Raw genomic sequence first — 19,456 nt, 5'->3', positions numbered from 1 at the left:
GCCACCGCGCCCGGCCTCAAGGAAGGTTTTTTACAGAGTGCAGTGTGGTCTTCTCTTTCACCACCTAAGCTCAGAATGTAAAAATGAGAGAGAAGACGTAAGTGGGCTTTGTTCACTCTGTGTCAGGGAATGAGAATTGAATCAGTGTAACTGCATCTGCCCAAAAGAGTGGGTATGAGCTGTGCCAGGTGACAGCAGCCAGTTTCAGCCTTCAGACCATGATGGGCTGTGCAGCTCAGAGTGCAGACCTCAGAAGCTTCTCACACAGTAGCCTTGTTTAATTTTCTTGCTGGTTATAGGGAAACTGTTAGCAAGACTTTGAATAATGGGGAACATTGTGTCACCAACAGAAGAAGACAAAAGTAAATTTTTAGAAATGGACAGAAGAGTCTCATCCCATTCAAATTCACATTGGTTAGAATTTCATTTCCTTCTAAATTAAACTGGATTTTCAAATTTTGTGAATGTTATACAAGATAATTTAGGTACTTTAGAATTTGTTGGAATTAAGGGGGGAAATTTGGCTTTTTAGAAATAATTCATATCAGTTCAAAGTTTACCAGTTTTTGTTGTTTTTTAAAAGAATTGACCATGTTTTAGGGGATATTTTCACAGATATTTCCGTTGATTTTTTTTTTTTTCACAGAGGACGATAGAGAGCTATGTGGATAAACGAATAGGTACAACGTATGGCCCTCCTGCGGGAAAGAAGATGACTGTTTTTATTGATGATGTGAATATGCCAATAATCAATGAGTGGGGAGATCAGGTATCATCATTCTATTGTGCATTTTATTTCTTTAATTTGGTATTGATTTATTCTTAGAAGAGTTTTTAAAAATTTTTTTTGATTTTTTACTTTTTCAAGATATAATTTCTGAATTCCAGTGTAAAGTTCATTCTTTGGAAACACTCAAGGAATTAGGCTCCAGGGATGGAAGGGAATGATGCTTTAATTCTGAAAGTTGTCTTTCTTAGGTTACGAATGAGATAGTGCGACAGCTGATGGAACAAAATGGATTCTATAACCTAGAGAAGCCTGGGGAGTTCACCAGCATCGTGGATATCCAGTTTTTGGCAGCCATGATCCATCCTGGTGGTGGACGCAATGACATACCCCAAAGACTCAAGAGGCAGTTCTCTATATTTAATTGCACGTTGCCCTCTGAAGCTTCCATGGATAAGATCTTTGGTAAAGTAAAGATCAAGAGGACGTGGGGTGGGAGGGTGAGGAAGAACACCTGCTTGTGTTCCTTTCTGAAAATCTTCACCCGAGACCCACACAGAAAGAGCGTTGGGTGGCTACTTGGTCCACAGCCTCCATCACTCTCAAGCAGTGTATTTCATTTCCTATAGGGATTGATTCTAGGTGTTTCCTGATTTGGATGGCTCGGTAGAGCTTTTCCATCTATGGTTTTCTTTAACTGTTTCTAACTTCTTAAGCAAGGAGGTTTAACATCAAATGAACATGGAAATGAAATTGTTTCCCCATACATGAGATTGTTTCCTCGTGGGCACATAGTTTTGAGGTCTGGATTGCTATGTTCCATGTCAAAAGTTTATGTAGCTTATACTTTAACCAACCCATAGAATGATTTTGGCCAAAGAAATAATGGCACCCAGAGCACAGATTAGACACAGTCTGAAATTCAGAGTAATTTACTGGATTGTAATAAGTTATTAATTAAATATGTAGTGTTTCATAGATAATTTAGCTGAACAATCACTAGCCAAATAAGTAACCATACATGCCTACCCGAGTAATGATAATGCACTTATGACTTATTTGTGCAGAAAAGAGTGTAAAGGTTTGAACACATTTATGTTAAGTATTTAGTTTATAATTTCTGAAGCTGCTATTGAGAAAAAGCTCATCAGGATTGCCCTAATTAATTTCTGGCAAATGAAAATGTCATCTGGGTGCCCCAGGCTAGTGAAGTATGGCAGTAATCTCCCTTCAGTCACAGCAGTGAGCAAGGTCTGGAAACCAACAGACACTGGAATTATCTAAGCTTGGGAAAAGAAGCATGGACCGGAAAAAAATGACTGTTATCATTTTTAATTATTCCTTATTGCCTGGAAAATTTTACATAAAAAGTAAATGAAAGTATTTTATAACGCATGGAAAGGCAATGACAGAAACTGGAAACCTTAGAGGACTTATAAAAACATTTTTCTTATCTTATTATAAGGTAACTTCAAACATTTATCATTGTTACCCATTTAATAATATTGAAATGGTGCAGCCAGAGTTCTCAGCAGTATTTCTTAATCAATTTTTCAGTGTTTTGAATACTTATTTTCTTAAACCTGTATCTATTTTTTGTTATACTGTTTTTGAAAAAGCAAGAGAACATTAACATACTTTTCTTTTATATGTGATTATCTATTAAAATGTATAATGACATTTGTGCAAACCCTATGCTATAATGCTTTTCATTTTCATTTAATTTCTTTGAATGGCTAATCAAAATGCTGTAATTTCCCCCTTTTCAGGTGTGATTGGCGTAGGCTACTACTGTACTCAGAGGGGTTTCTCAGAAGAAGTGAGAGATTCTGTGACAAAATTGGTGCCTCTGACACGCCGACTATGGCAGATGACCAAGATTAAAATGCTTCCTACCCCTGCAAAATTCCATTATGTGTTTAACCTACGAGATCTTTCTCGGATCTGGCAGGGAATGCTGAACACTACTTCAGAGGTCATCAAGGAACCAAATGTAAGTGACACTGAAGAAAGAAAAGCAAATAACATTGCTAATAATAATGTATTCTAAATATTTTTATTGATTTATTTTTTACTTGAACTGTGAACATATTTTGGAATGTTTCAGCATGGGTATTCTTTACTGCTTTTAAACTAACGTAATGAAATAAGTAAATTATGTCAGAAAATGTCAATCAATGATAAATTCCAATTAAATTAAGTTTGTGTTTTAAGAACATCATATACACAATTATTTTTTAATGAAAAGAATAAAAGAAACAATTGATTTATTTTCCCAGTTCTAATATAAGAAGAAGATATGTTTCTTATACTAAATAATGGAAACAATCACTATGGATTTTACTATATAATAGTCTTCATATTTTAAGCTTGCAATTTTAACTTAAAAAGTAATTATCTTTATAATAAATATTCAAAATTTAAAAAACCCATTTTGTTGATAATCATCCATGATTTTTCTTTTCCATGTAACTGGATGCACTAGAAGAATTACGTACATTGGTAAAGTTGAGGAGAGGCAGCAGATTACAAAGTTCATTTAATAGAAAAATGATCATTTGTACACATATTTGACTATGACATTTCCCAGTGTTATAAGAATTTCCCTCAAACTAAGAATGCTGTGTAAAAATCCAGTATGCTTTTGTTCCAAAGGGTAGCCTATGTGCCCAGGCTAAGACCGGGTTGGCCTCTCTTTAAGCCTTTCTAGAGCTAAAGAAGTAATTAAGCAAATGGGTTTTAGGGGACTGCTCCATATAAACACACAGAGACAGTTAAATTATCAACAAAACTGTTCATTAAGCAAAAGTGTTGATTGCTAAAAACACTCACCTCTGTCCCAGATGCTTGCAATATAGGTAACCAAACTTGCTGATTCTTTTTTTTTTAATTATTTGTTGATTTATTTTTAACTTTTATTTTAGGTTTGGGGGTACACGTGAAGGTTTGTTCCGTAGGTAAACATGTGTCATGGGGGCTTATTGTACAGATTATTTCATCACCCAGGTATTAAGCCCAGTACCCAATAGTTATCTTTTCTGCTCCTCTCTCTCCTCTCATCTTCCACCCTCAAGCAGACCCCAGTGTCTGTCATTTCTGTCTTTGTGTTCATGAGTTCTCATCATTTAGCTCCCACTTATAAGTGAGAACATGCGGTGTATTAGTCCGTTTTCATACTGCTATAAAAACTGCTGGAGACTGGGTAATTTATTAAGAAAAGAGGTTTAGTTGACTCACAGTTCAGCATGTCTGGGGAGGCCTCAGGAAACTTACAATCATGGTGGAAAACGAAGAGGAAGCAAGGCACCTTCTTCACAAGATGGCAAGAAGGAGAAGTGCAGAGCAAAAGGGGAAGAGCCTCTTATAAAACCGTAAGATCTCGTGAGAACTCACTCACTATCAGGAGAACACCATGGGGGAAACCACCCCCATGATTCAATTACCTCGTTGTGGTCTCTCCCTTGACATGTGGGGATTATGGGGATTACAATTCCAGATGAGATTTGGGTGGGGACATATCATGCAGTATTTGGTTTTCCATTCCTGCATTAGTTTGCTAAGGATAATGGCCTCCAACTCCATCCATGTTCCCATGAAAGACATGATCTCATTCTATTTTATGGCTGCACAGTATTCCATGGTGTATAGGTCACACATTTTCTTTATCCAATCTGCCATTGATGTGCATTTAGGTTGATTCTATGTCTTTGCTATTGTGAATAGTGCTGCAATGAACATTCACGTGCATGTGCATAGTAGAATGAGTTTTATTCCTCTGGGTATATTTATCCTGTAATGGGATTTCTGGGTCAAATGGTAGTTCTGCTTTTAGCTCTTTGAGGAATCACCATAGTGCATTCCACAATGCTTGAACTAATTTACACTCCCACCGATAGCATATATGTGTTCTCTTTTCTCTGCAACCTTGCCAGCATCTGTTATTTTTGACGTTTTAATAATAGCCTTTCTGACTGGTGTGATATTGTATCTCATTGCAGTTTTGATTTGCATTTCTCTAGTGATCAGTGATGTTGAGCTTCTTTTCATATGTTTGTTGGCCACATGTATGTCTTCTTTTGAGAAGTGTCTGTTAATGATATTTTGGGGAAAACTCACTTTCCTTCCTACAGAGAAGTGAGAGTCAGTTTAGCAGCGTGAATATTTTAACTTGATTTTTTTCCCTCAAAGTTATTTACAAGTTAATGGAATTGTTGAAGTCAGTTTTCAAAGATTACTATTGAAATAGCCATTTTTGATGCTTATTTTAAATCAGCACAAACAATTCCAGCAATTGATGTTATCATAAACTTTTGTCTTAACTGAATCATTGAATGTACCTCATTGAACTCCTTTTATATTCAGGCAACCAGATAGCATTCTATCATTAGTAATGCAATGGCTTAAAAATCTGTAACCCGAAAAATGTTATGAAGCTAAGAAATTTCCACCAGTCTTTCATATCAAGTAATGAGCTTACACATACATTTGTTATTCTTGCTATATAAACAGGAGTATTGAGCAATTAATTTCCTCAACTTTCAGTTAACTTTGGACCTTGGATTATCTGGATTAAGTGCTTGCTTTTTTTTTTGTTCAGATAATCCAGTTTTTGCCACGAATTTTATCCACTTTGTGTTAAGTGAATACACCTTTGTAATTTTTCAGTTGTATACATGAGAGTTGTTCATATTCTATATCTTATGTTATACTCTGGCCACATGAATGTAGATATCTTATTAAAAAGACTAATTTATTACAAACTGAAGACTTTTACGTAGAATATTAGTTTGTTGATTGGTCAGAGCAATTTTCAATATTGTTGTCGGAGGATTTTTTCTTCTTCAGAGACTGCAAATGAATAGACTACTTTCTATTTAATATACTTGAATGAGGCCAATTTGAAGTGAAGTTGAGCATATTTGAATCCTAACGTTTTAAAATGTTGAATTTTAAATCAGGAAGGATAATACTCTACAGTAACGTCAACTTGAATTCCCAATTATGGCGTAATAGGAATTACTAACACATTTTAATTATACTTTCAACAGGATCTGTTAAAGCTGTGGAAGCATGAATGTAAACGTGTTATAGCTGACCGTTTCACAGTGTCCAGTGATGTGACCTGGTTTGATAAGGCTTTAGTAAGTTTGGTAGAGGAGGAGTTTGGTGAAGAGAAAAAACTCTTGGTGGATTGTGGAATTGACACATATTTTGTGGATTTCTTGAGAGATGCACCTGAAGCTGCAGGTAAACTATTGAAATGGAATTTGGAATTCCCCAAAAGGTGTTCCCTAAAGGGAAATCTGAAGACAGAAGATTCAGTTTATGGATGTTGAGTTTCTTTCTAGTAAACTTTATTGATACAAGCCTGAGACATAGTAGATGCTCAGTAAAACTAGGATGAGTGAATTAATGCATTATAATAGAGTTTAAAGATGAACTATTTTATGCATATCATGCTTGGATATTAAAGTAGAGTTGGGGGCAGGATTCGGTAGGAGAGAGTGCACAGGACTTGCAGTCTGGCAGATAGAGGTGAGTTTGAGGAAGGAATCCACCACACATTAGTTAGCTGGGCATCTCGGCACTCTCTTGAACCTCATTCATAAAAATAAAAGTATTACTATATGCATCACATGCACCGTGGGGAGTCCGTGAAATGTTATCTGTAGAATGGCTTGGGCGGTCTATGGCCTGTAGTCACTGCTAAATGAAAGGCAGCAAATATAATGATACTTATTATTATTCAGGGCATCCTGAATGTTGAAAATAAAAGGGAAAACTTCCAATTGTATGAGAGGGTCATTAAATGTAATTGGAATGAGATGGTTGATGTGGGGCAAGCTTTTGTGATTATGGTTCCAGGGGAAATTGAGATATATGACTTTTCTTATGAAAAGAGGCAGTGCTCTACTTTTTTCCCCTCAGAAGTAACTAGGCTTAATTAAAAATATTTTTCTTTCGTTTAACCTCTTCTAATACTGAGGATGGATTTTAAGTTAATTTGCAGATTTTTAAAAGCATGTTTAAAAACATGCTTTGTATATCTTGAAAATGATTGGAAATGACTAGGCAGTGCTCTAGATTTGATAACCGTAAGTGTGAACTATCAAAAGTTTCTGAGTGACAATTGCAAAATAATGTTTATTTCTGGAGATGCAATTGGAATGATCCTTCTGCAGAAAGAAGCTGACACATTTTATTTTAATCAGGTCAAACACATGCAAAAATCCTGTAAGAGTAAGGGCATCTTACAAGGTAATTAAAATTTATGTAATTTATTCTGTGTAATTCAGAAGGATAAATCAGATTATGATTTTCAAGGACCAAAGCACAACTGCTGCATTTTGGGGGCCTGGGGGAAGGTCTAGAGACAAATGCATAACCTTTTGTGTCATTGAAACACTTTATTTCTCACAGCTTGATTTGGGCATTTATGAGAGTTGTGACTATTGGAATTTGATTAGTGAGAGCTTTGCTAAATCTTAATGATTGCGTTAAACTAATCTCCTTGTTTGTTATAAAAAAGATTAACATACTATTATGTTAGGACACAGTCAATTGAAAATAATTATGTGCTATAAGGTTTGAAAGATCCACGAATTCTTCTCGTACCCAGTGAAATTCTAAGTTGTTATTGGTATATTCAACTCATGTGTCCCTTTTTTCCCTGTTACTAATGTTAATTGACTGTGAATTTATAGATGCCCAATTTAGCTTTTTCTTTGGCATTATGCTTTTTTTGTTGAAGCAGAGTCTCGCTCTGTTGCCCAGGCTGGAGTGCAGGCTTGGCTTATGGCAACCTCGGCCTCCTGGTGATTCTCCTGCCTCAGCCTCCCAAGTAGCTGGGATTACAGGCACACACCACCAGGCCTGGCTAATTTCTGTAATTTTAGTAGAGATGGGGTTTCACCATGTTGGTCAGGCTGGTCTTGAACTCCTGACCTCAAGTGATCTGCCCACCTTGGCCTCTGCTTTGTAGTTAACACTGGAAAAGTGTTAAGCTGGTATATTATATGTTTCTAATTTTTTAAAAAAGTATACTGATTTTAATACATCTTGCCCTAGTGAAATAATTGAATATGCTTATTCATTTAGGAAATTATTTTTCTATTTCTCTCAACCCTCCACCCCATATTCTAATTCACTTCTATTTTTACCACTGACCTGAGATTCATGAATTATAAAAATTTCCTGAGTAAATGCAATAACCTTTTTCTTTTTATTCTTATCAAACAGTTATGTAATTCTTGACCTCCCTTGCTGATTCTGACATTCAGTCCCTACTGTTTTGATTTTCACTTGACCATTAAGCTAATATATCTGGGAGGACCTTTGAAATGCCAACAATCAGTTGTGGGTTCAAATTCAATTCAATGATGATAACATTATTTGAAATTGACTCTTGCTAGACAGGAAACAACAAAGGCTGCATATGATCACAAAAATCCTAATGCTACTATTGTTTTCTTCTGTTTTTGCAAAATACACACTATGGCATTTTGCTTAACATGAATGTTATTCAGTGTTAGGTTGTAGAGCTTTGAGTGTATTAATTTAGGTTGAAGTAAAATGTAGGTATTTGAAGAAACTTAACTGATTCTTATTTCCCACCAAAGGTGAAACATCTGAAGAGGCTGATGCTGAAACGCCTAAAATTTATGAGCCGATTGAATCTTTTATTCACCTAAAGGAGCGTCTGAGTATGTTCCTGCAGCTCTATAACGAGAGCATCCGCGGCGCCGGCATGGACATGGTATTCTTTGCAGATGCCATGGTTCACTTAGTCAAGGTACAGTAGCCACTCTGAGTAGTGCCTTGTGAAGGTGACAGACATTTGGCTTCACGCCGTGGTCCTCTCCCTCTTTTATTTTCATTTCCTAGGAGAATCTTCAGTTTAAAATTAGACTCCATGCTATATTCCAATTGAATTTCTAAGCTGAATGCAACATGTCGCACCTTATAGGCTTGAAATAAGAGCCTGTGTACTTTAAATGTGTGATGTGATAATTTTATTCAGTGTTTCTATATGGCTTCCAGCTCAGTGCTTTCACCACGGAGGATGAATATGGTTGACATCTGAGTTCAGAGCACAGGCAAAGTCTGCATCTTTTTGTATCATGCAAAGAATATCCTATAAAAAATAGTACATAAGCCTTGAGGACATTATGTTATGTGAAGTAAGCCAGGCTCAGAAGGGCAAATAACTGTATAATTCTACTCATATAAATCCCCAGTGTAGTCACAATCAGAGACAAAAGTAGAATGGAGAATTCCAGGGTTGGGTGGAGAGAGGATTGGGGAGTTAGTGTTAAATGGGTACAGAGTTTCAGTTTTGCAAGATGAAAAGCGTTGTGGAGATCAGTGTAAATGTACTTAATGATATTGAACAATATACTTAATGGTTACAGTGGTAAATTTTAGATTATGTGTATTTTACCACGATTAGAAACAATAATTTAAAAATAGTTTATAAACAGTTGACTTTGAGATGAAAATTCTGTTAGAATGAAATCCACCAGGAAAGTATAATTTCTATTCTAGTTTGTCATATGAGAAGGGGTTCCCAACCCCGGGGCCGCAGACCAGTACCTGTCTGTGGCCTGTTAGGAACAGGGCTGCGCAGCAGGAGGTGAGCAGCAGGTGAACAAGCAAAGCTGAGTTCTGCCTCCAGCGGCATTAGATTTTCATAGGAGCGCGAACCCTATTGTGCATGCTCATGTGAGGGATCTAGTTGCACATGGAATGCCTGATGATCTGTCACTGTCCCCCGTCACCCTCAGATGAGACCATCTAGTTGTAGGAAAACAAGTTCAGGGCACCCACTGATTTTACATTAGGGCAAGCTGTATAATTATTTCATAATATATTACAATGTAATAATAATAGAAATCAAGTGCACAATAAATGTAACGCGCTTGAATCATTCCAAAACCATCACTCACCCCCGTCCCATCCATGGAAAAATTATCTGCCACAATACTGGTCTCTGGTGCCAAAAAGGTTAGGGACTGCTTATATGAGTCATTACCGTATCCATTTTTAGGACAGTTGATCCTCAAAGGTTGGAAGTAGAATATATTATTTTGTTTGAAAACTTATGTGACTTAATTTATCTACAGTGCAAGGTAATGCCATTTAAAAATCCATTGCTGATATTCTTACTTTGTTGATATCAACTACTTTTCTGGACCACGTCCTTTTAGTTAGAAAGAAAATGATTCGACATTGTCTTCCATGATTTAGGTTCCACCATGAGGAACCACTGCACAATTACAAATTGTCACCTCTAAAAATTACTGAATCTACAAATGGAGGGGGTTTAGAGGTTATCTAGTCAACCATTCCTCTGAAAAGAGGGATTGCCTGCTCCTTTTCCCTGCAAGAAAGAAAAGCATTTCTGCAAGGCTGGAGTAAGTCAGAGAGAGGGAGGAAGACAGAGAGGCTGTTCAGGAGTTGGGTCTCCCCAGCACGAGGGCACTTGGCTTGGCAACTCGGTGGATTCTCAGAATCTGAGACATCTGTACCGAATTATGAGCTCAAATATTCTTCCAAAGCCAACTATAAATAACATTTTGAAATTCACTCTTAATTTATAGTTGATTAAGAGTTGTTTCAGGAAGAATAAACATTCTGTCATTTTTAATAATTAAAAGGAAGAAAAAGGAAAATGTATTTTCTAAATGAGTATTACCAAAGGCAACTTCATGACGAATTGCCTGCCTGCTGGAGACAGAATCTGATTGACCTGGGATTTCATAGCTCAAGTTGAAGATGCGGTTATTTATGTTAAGTGTCGTGCTTGAGCAAGTTCACTAGCACTGCCGTTTTCTCCGTGATTCGCAGCCCAGACGATGAGTGAGGAGGCTTTCTTGAAACACTTTGGGTGTGATGTTGGAGGTGTGAATGCCTCGGTGCTGGGGCCTCGCTGATGTTTTCTCTCACTCTGTGCCTCTTGTCTGTCTGCTCTGGAATTGGCCGAAGAATCCGTGACTAGAGTTTTTGAGCTAAAATGTTGCATTCCTCTCCACTTCCCGACTGGCCCTGTCTCCTCTCATTTTCTGTGCACAGCACATCCACGCTCTGTGTCATGCTGCTGTGAGCCTTGAAATACGTGGCCTAGTTACAAGGCACGATAGAAGCCAAGAGTCAGAACTGCAGACAAAAACTGCAGCAAAACAGGATATGATATGAGACCAAGCCTATTTCTTAGTTCCTTTCTTAGAAACTCAATTTTCTTTCAATACAGTGTATCTGTGTGATACCTCTTTTGTCTCTTTGGTGAAAGTTCAAACCATGGTGTATGTGGTTTTGCATGATCTAGTTCCTGCTTACCAGCCAGCCTCCTGAGTCATGCCCTGCCTGGTGTGTGATCCAGAACAGCGGGCTGCTTACGGGTAAACAGGTCATGATCCTGGAGCGCCTCCCCCACGTGCATTCCCCACCCATGTACTTCCTTGTGGAAGGTTTATCTGTGTGTTTGTCTCCCTATCAGAAGATTAGGCTCTAGGAGGGTGGATTCCCGTCTTAGTGACCCCAGTCTTGACAGGATGGACCACTGCTGAGAACCGCACAGAGAATCTGGTTACATTGTCTGGAATTTAATCATGTCCCCCAAATAAGCCCTAAACAATCCTTTGCTGCCTTATATCCTGATATTTCCATACCTCATACTGAAGTTCTCACCCCAGGGGACACTTCGGGCCTTTTGCTAATTCTGAGATATTGTGTGTCTCACTCCTTCTTAAAAGGTAGCTCAGCTCATGCCTGGCACACCACCTTCTTTGTGTGATGTCCTTCGAGTCATCCAAGTCAAAGTCCAGCTCTGCACCTAAGACATACCTCACCCAGGCGGGGATGTTTCCCGGCATTCTTTCCTCTGATTGCCATCACTCCTGTCTCTGTGCCAGTGCTCACCATGGCTGTTGACCCCCACCTCTGTCCCCTGTTCCAGCGTGAGCTCCTGAGGGGCAGAGTGGACATTATTCATTTTTGGGTACTTGCTGATGAAATTAAAAACGCATATCTCCATCTCACAATCTGTATATAACAGGACAAAATAGCCCTATTTGAGGGTCTTACTGGATTTCACTAGATTATGAGGTTTTGAGTCTGCTCTGCAAGCCTTCTCTGTTCATGTGTCTGTTCCTTTGTCAGATATGTTTTGAGGGTTTACCATGTGTTGGAAACTGAGAACAGAACATTTTAATATAAGACCTAGGCCCAGTTCCAAGTAAAGGTTTTGGGATGAAGATTCCTCAATACCTAATTAACAACATCTTGGTATATCCACCCACATCAAAGGAAATGATGATGGTTGAAAAGTGGCAACCAAGGAAAGACACAGAATGTTCTAGTGTGACTTCCAGTAGTTCCTTACTTGCCCTGTCTGTCCCTCCTGAAGCTGCATCAGGGGAAGATCTGAAGAGGCATGTGTGACCCTCTCCACCCACAATAACTTTGGCGAGAATCACATAGAGGGGACAAGCAGGGGGCTGGAAAAACAGGGCATATGCACCTGCAGGTTCTCAGGTATACATAGAGATGGAAAACATGTTCTCCTTTCCCCAAGGTTCACACTAAACTGGGGAAAGTAATTCAAAATCAGGCATATTTTCAAGGGGAATAGAATGTACTGCAGCTAGTGAGGGAATTCTGAGAAAGGATGTTTAACAAAACCTTGGCAGAATGCAGAGCCCCAGTGACTACAGGAAGCTTCCCTGGCTGTGGAGAAGTGACCCCTTCCAGTCCCTGCCCAGCCTCTATCATTCTTCTAAGAAAGATGGACATCACAGTGATACCCCTAGGCTCAAACTGCAGTTAGGAGGGAAAGAGAAACAGTTCTCACATAAGGTATAAAGAACATCAAGGGGAATTCTATTCCAATCTCTCCTAGGTAGGTTTGGAAGACTGATGGTGTAACTAGTCCATTCAACACCAGTAAAGCCAAATAAACATGGACTTCTGCCACAAGGGGGCTGTGGAATAGTCTGGGGCTATTGAACAGTGTGAAGTGGCCCGCCCGACCCATCTATAATCACTTATTGGTAGATACCTTAGGTATCACTGTCTTTGCCAAGTAATAGGAGGGTGTTTATGCTCATTTTCTTTCTTTTTGAAATTCCAACATCTATACCATATGTATTAGTTCATTTTCATGCTGCTGATAAAGACATACCCAAGACTGCGAAGAAAAAGGTTTAATTGGACTTATAGTTCCACATGGCTGGAGAGGCCTCAGAATCATGGTGGGAGGCGAAAGGCACTTCTTACATGGCAGCAGCAAGACAAAAAATGAGAAAGATGCAAAAGCGAAAACCCCTGATAAAACCATCAGATCTCATGAGACTTAGTCAGTACCACAGGAACACTGTTGGGGAAGCCGCCCCCTTGATTCAATTATCTCTCACCAGGTCCCCAGCACAACATGTGGGAATTATGGGAGTACAATTCAAGATCGGATTTGAGTTGAGACACAGCCAAACCATATCACCTTATTTTGGGGGTTTTTCTTCCCTTCAATTTAAATTTGAACACTTTTCAAATGTGGAGGATATTCTAATCAACCACAACGCCCTGTATGCCAAGAGTAGACATTGTTCTGACATTTCTGTTCTCCTTCCTATCATACTCTATTAGGTCAGACCAACTAACAGGAATCCTCAAAGTCCCCTTTAGATAGATATCTCCTTTAAAAGCCAGAGCAAGCACGGTCTGGGCTGTGTGCTGACTTTTCTGCCCTGGTGTCCTCCTAGTTTCTAAAGGCACACCCCATGGTTCCCACCCCATCTGATGCAGCCCAACACTGTTCTATTTCAGAAGTGCCCTCATTCCTTCAACCAGGGTATCTCCAGTCTGATCTTGGGACACCTATATCTTCCAAAATAATAATTAGGCCTTATTCATGTATTGAATAAATAGGAAAAATAGAGCATTTACATGTTGAAAGATACATGCTTTTTCTCTTCCATATTACAGATCTCTCGTGTCATTCGTACTCCTGGAGGAAATGCCCTCCTGGTCGGGGTGGGTGGATCAGGAAAGCAGAGCCTGACGAGGTTGGCTTCATTCATTGCTGGCTACATTTCCTTCCAGATCACTCTGACGAGGTGACAAGCTTTTACTTTAACTAACCCAACATGGATTTTGATAAAAGGTGCTCAGAGGCCACCTGAAGTTCAAATGCATTTCTCTTACATATAAAGAGTCACAGTCATTTTCCTTCTTGAATGTTGACTTACCATCTTTCCCTGTCAACCTTTGTCATAGATCTTAAACATTTCACAGTCATAATTTGCTTTTGAAGTGTTTCAAACTCTCAGTAGCTGCCTCCCTACTTTTATGTTATATATGATAGTGTATTACATGCACTTCTTTTGGTGAATTTCAGAAGACAATTGTCCCTATTGAGTGTTAATTCAGATTTCAAGAATGTTAATACAATGGAAAAATAGATGAAGATTTTATATTGGTTTACTCATTCCAACGTTTCAAAATAGTTATTGAACACTGCCTATGTGTCAAGCCCTGGCTAGGTGAGCAAGGTGAATTTAGCTGTATCATCAGGGACTTTGTAGCAACTCAAGGGGACAGACAACTAAGCAACCCAACTCACCCAGTAAGGTGTGATTCATAGGCACCATCTATGATAAGGAAATACATGCAGACCAAATCCTATTGAAGCTAGAGGGAGGAGCTCCTCACTTAGTCTAGGGGATGATTAGAAAAGACTTCCTGGAGAAAGTGATTAAACCGAAACCTCAATATGAAGAAGACTGAGAGCAGAAGAGCAGTAAAGTGTGTTCAAGGCAGAAGAATCAGCACAGGTGAAGTCAGCCCTGGAAGAAGTTAAATACCGCAGAGTGTACAGTGTAGGGTGGCAAGTGGGAATGAAAGAGAAATGGAGGCCTTTAAAGTGATGATAAAAAGTCAGACTTCATCCCAGAGCAATAGGAAACCATTGATGAGTTGCCCCTAGGGAGGACATGTCAGGTATATTTTATGTACAAAAATAGATAGAAGGAACTAAACTGGAACAGTTATAAGGCTGTCTCAGGGGTCTGGGCAAGCCATGATAGTATCATGAGTGGCAGCAGTGAGAATGGAGAATAGAGAGTGAAGATGGAAGAGATCATCAGGAAGTTGGAGCTTCTGGGCTTGGTGCATCCTGGTTTTTGGCTTGGGAGAACCTAGATGGTACTACTACTTATCAAGACAGGGAACTCCAGAGGAGTTGACCACAGATGTAGGTGTAGTGCAGGGAGAGAACATAACTAGCACATGAAAAGTGAACATGAAGAGATAAACAGAGGTGATTTGGAGAGGTGAAACAGAATTTCAGGATTAACCAAGATAAGGTTAGAACCAGGAGGCCAGTTTGGGAAGTTAGGTTGGGCTGAAAATCAGTTGACGTTAACTTCCAGGTGTAGGAGCAAGAAGTCGGGCACTGATGAGCAGAACATGTTGATGACGTGTCTCATTGAGAGAGGCCCATAGACACCTGCTAGGATGAAGGCTGAAAGTTACTAAGCATTGGGTTTGGAGATTCAAATATTTAAGCTGTCGTTACACTTTGTATTTGGTCTGACCTATAGTGTTCTTCTTGGAGAATAAATCTAAAGATTACTGTTTTATTCAAGTACTAGGACAGAGAGAAATAATTCTAGTTGCCTTGCATATGATTCTTCTAGTTTCTGGCTAGAAATCAAGCTACATAAAGAGCCCGCATCGCCAAGTCAATCCTAAGCCAAAAGAACAAAGCTGGAGGCATCACGCTATCTGACTTCAAACTATACTACAAGGCTACAGTAACCAAAACAGCATGGTACTGGTACCACAACAGAGACATAGATCAATGGAACAGAACAGAGCCCTCAGAAATGATGCCACATATCTACAACTATCTGATCTTTGATAAACCTGACAAAAACAAGAAATGGGGAAAGGATTCCCTATTTAATAAATGGTGCTGGGAAAACTGGCTAGCCATATGTAGAAAGCTGAAACTGGATCCCTTCCTTACACCTTTTACAAAAATTAATTCAAGATGGATTAAAGACTTACATGTTAGACCTGAAACCATTAAAATCCTATAAGAAAACCTAGGCAATACCATTCAGGACATAGGCGTGGGCAAGGACTTCATGTCTAAAACACCAAAAGCAATGGCAACAAAAGCCAAAATTGACAAATGGGATCTAATTAAACTAAAGAGCTTCTGCACAGCAAAAGAAACTACCATCAGAGTGAACAGGCAACCTACAGAAGGGGAGAAAATTTTTGCAACCTACTCATCTGACAAAGGGCTAATATCCAGAATCTACAATGAACTCAAACAAATTTACAAGAAAAAAACAAACAACCCCATCAAAAAGTGGGCAAAGGATATGGATACACACTTCTCAAAAGAAGACATTTATGCAGCCAAAAAACACATGAAAAAATGCTCGTCATCACTGGCCATCAGAGAAATGCAAATCAAAACCACAGTGAGATACCATCTCACACCAGTTAGAATGGCCATCATTAAAAAGTCAGGAAACAACAGGTGCTGGAGAGGATGTGGAGAAATAGGAACACTTTTACACTGTTGGTGGGACTGTAAACTAGTTCAACCATTGTGGAAGTCAGTGTGGCGATTCCTCAGGGATCTAGAACTAGAAATACCATTTGGCCCAGCCATCCCGTTACTGGGTATATACCCAAAGGATTATAAATCATGCTGCTATAAAGACACATGCACACGTATGTTTACTGTGGCACTATTCACAATAGCAAAGAGTTGGAACCAACCCAAATGTCCAACAACGATAGACTGGATTAAGAAAATGTGGCACATATACACCATGGAATACTATGCAGCCATAAAAAATGATGAGTTCATGTCCTTTGTAGGGACATGGATGAAACTGGAAAACATCATTCTCAGTAAACTATCGCAAGGACAAAAAACCAAACACCGCATGTTCTCACTCATAGGTGGGAATTGAACAATGAGAACTCATGAACACAGGAAGGGGAACATCACACTCCAGGGACTGTTGTGGGGTGGGGGGAGGGGGTAGGGACAGCATTAGGAGATATACCTAATGCTAAATGACGAGTTAATGGGTGCAGCAAAACAACATGGCACATGGATACATATGTAACAAACCTGCACATTGTGCACATGTACCCTAAAACCTAAAGTATAATAATAAAAAATAAAAAAAATTTAAAAAAGGCAACCTGCACAGGAAAGGGATTGGACTCAAATTTTTGTTCCTAACATTTGTATAAAACCTTGTAGTTTTCAAAGCACTTTTATATGCATGAGCTAATTTGATTTTCAAAAAAACCTCGTGAGTTAGTAGGACAGATAGCAGTAGCCCATCTTGCAGCTGAAGCTCAGAGAGGCTATGGCTTGCCCAACGTCTCTGATCTATCTGGGAACTGATTGTAGGATTTCTGGTTTCTAGTCTTGTGTGACTTTTACTGCACCACAGTGCCACGGCCAATATACCCAACCACCATTCTCACTGTGGCAGACTAGTTCCTCTGCATGTCACAGTGGGAATGATCCATTACTGATGAGACGAAGGGCCAGGGTCTTTCTTTCCTTTTCGTAGCTTTCAAGATATTATCAAATTTCTAAAGGCTTTGTATAGCCATGTGGCTAAGGCTGAGATGCAAGAGCCTCTCGTTTGGGAAGCACAACTATTTGTTAGGTGTCTTAGGTCATATTATTTTAGGCAGTGGGCCCTTGAGATCCAAGAGATTGGGTTGAAAATTTTCCCCATATCACAAGAAGCTGGGTGAGATGTTTTCCTCTCTCCTTCTTTCTCTCTTTCTTTCTTTCTTTCTTTCTTTCTTTCTTTCTTTCTTTCTTTCTTTCTTTCTTTCTTTCTTTCTTCTTTCCTTCCTTCCTTCCATCTTTCTTTCCTTCTCTTTCTTTCTTTCTTTCTTTCTTTCTTTCTTTCTTCCTTTCCTTCTTTCTTTCTTCCTTCTTTCCTTCCTTCCATCTTTCTTTCTTTCTTTTCCTTTCTTTCTTTCTTTCTTTCTTTCTTTCTTTCTTTCTTTCTTTCTTTCTTTCTTTCTTTCTTTCTTTCTTTCTTCTTTTCTTTCTTTCTCTCTCTCTCTCTCTCTTCCCTCCCTCCCTCCTTCCCTCCCTGCCTGCCTGCCTCCCTGCCTGCCTGCCTGCCTGCCTGCCTGCCTGCCTGCCTTCCTTCCTTCCTTCCTTCCTTCCTTCCTTCCTTCCTTCCTTCCTTCCTTCCTTCTCTCTTTCATTCTTTCTAGAGGCTGCATCTTCTAATTGTTTTCTGATCTCTTGGATCTCACTTCTCTAGGTGTCTTCTAGAAGTATTTGTTTTCTGATCTCTTGGATCTCACTTCTTTAGGTGTCTTCTAGAAGTATTGATGCATAGTTGTGATATTTCCAATTATAGGGTGCAGGTTACAGAAGTTAGAAAAAGGTAGAGTTAAGTATTCACTAGTTTCTTAAAAATCAGATGGCTCTTTGCTTTTGCACCCTGAATTCTGAGTTTATTTTGTGACTAAAGTACAAATAATAATTTAGTAAGTCTGAGTCTCCAGAATTGGGATAATTTTATTTATACTTTTGGCATAATGTAGCACTCCACAGTGGGAACTCTCTAATATTTCCTAATTGTAGGTTCACTTCCACCTAAAGATTGCTTTGGGTAATTAGAGAACCTTCAGACTGGGATATTTAATAACATTTCCAGGTAGTCTAGTACAGTGTACTGATTGCTCAGAAAACAAGCTTATTTATGTATAATACAAACATGCAATGATGATAATGGTGTTGGGGGATGAGGCAGGCACTGTTTATAACAGGGCATCTCACTCACCCTGTGTAACAAAGCTTGCATTTATTTATTTTAGTTTAATTTATGAGTTGTCGTCTCAAATACCACTTGTCAATCAAATATCAATAATTGAATTTGACTTTTCTATTATCATTGTCAAAAAATTTTCAGAAAGATACATTTTGAAATGTAATGACATTCGGTTGTGATAAAAATTCTATTTTTGTTCTAGGTTGACTTTTCAGTATAGTTTTTTTTATGTAGAAACATTAATTAATTATAATATTTTATGAAATGCGGATTTTTAAAAATTAACCAGTAACATTCATATAGAATACATATCTATATGATGGAACAAAATCAGCATTTTTTTTGTTAGCTAAATGGCATAATGCGTTGTTACAAGGTTCTTTCCCTCTCATGAAAATATTTTTGCTAATGACAAAATGAAAATATTTCTTTAGATCCTACAACACATCAAATCTGATGGAAGATCTGAAGGTTTTGTATAGAACGGCTGGTCAGCAAGGCAAAGGAATCACTTTTATTTTCACAGACAATGAGATTAAAGATGAGTCATTTTTGGAATATATGAACAATGTTTTATCGTCAGGTGAGGTAGGAGCTCATTTATTCTTTATGCGTTTTATCCCTTCAGATTTCCTCCAACTTAGAGCTCTACATGTTTTCTTCCATTAATGGTGTGAATAAGTGCTCTTGGGGATGGGTATTAAGTGATCAGTATGAAGGATGGGTTTTTCTGTTGGGTTTTTGAAGAATAAAACTCTCCATCAAAATTTGGAGCTAAGCATTTAAAACATCAGTGAATGTTCCAAGTAACAAATGCAAAAAAACAGAAGAGCGAAGTTAGAAAGAAAGCTAATTAGATTTTTGGCATGTCCATTTACTCCCTCCCGGGGCT

At 38.6% G+C, this 19,456-nt stretch overlaps 1 protein-coding gene across 1 annotated transcript in view; it reads left to right on the top strand.

Annotated features, from left to right (window-relative positions):
- DNAH5 (dynein axonemal heavy chain 5) overlaps positions 1-19,456 on the top strand; it is a 234,597-nt gene that overhangs the window by 129,076 nt on the left and 86,065 nt on the right. The window contains exons 48-54 of the mRNA XM_030815104.1: positions 647-769; positions 979-1,192; positions 2,497-2,720; positions 5,776-5,974; positions 8,347-8,519; positions 13,706-13,836; positions 18,999-19,152. Coding sequence (XP_030670964.1) covers positions 647-769; positions 979-1,192; positions 2,497-2,720; positions 5,776-5,974; positions 8,347-8,519; positions 13,706-13,836; positions 18,999-19,152 — 1,218 coding nt within the window. The remainder of the gene's footprint in view (positions 1-646; positions 770-978; positions 1,193-2,496; positions 2,721-5,775; positions 5,975-8,346; positions 8,520-13,705; positions 13,837-18,998; positions 19,153-19,456) is intronic.

The sequence above is a fragment of the Nomascus leucogenys genome, chromosome 6, assembly GCF_006542625.1.
Source record: "Nomascus leucogenys isolate Asia chromosome 6, Asia_NLE_v1, whole genome shotgun sequence".
Classification (NCBI taxonomy): domain Eukaryota; kingdom Metazoa; phylum Chordata; class Mammalia; order Primates; family Hylobatidae; genus Nomascus; species Nomascus leucogenys.
Note: the sequence above shows the minus strand (reverse complement) of the source record. Positions and strands in the feature narration are given on the sequence as shown.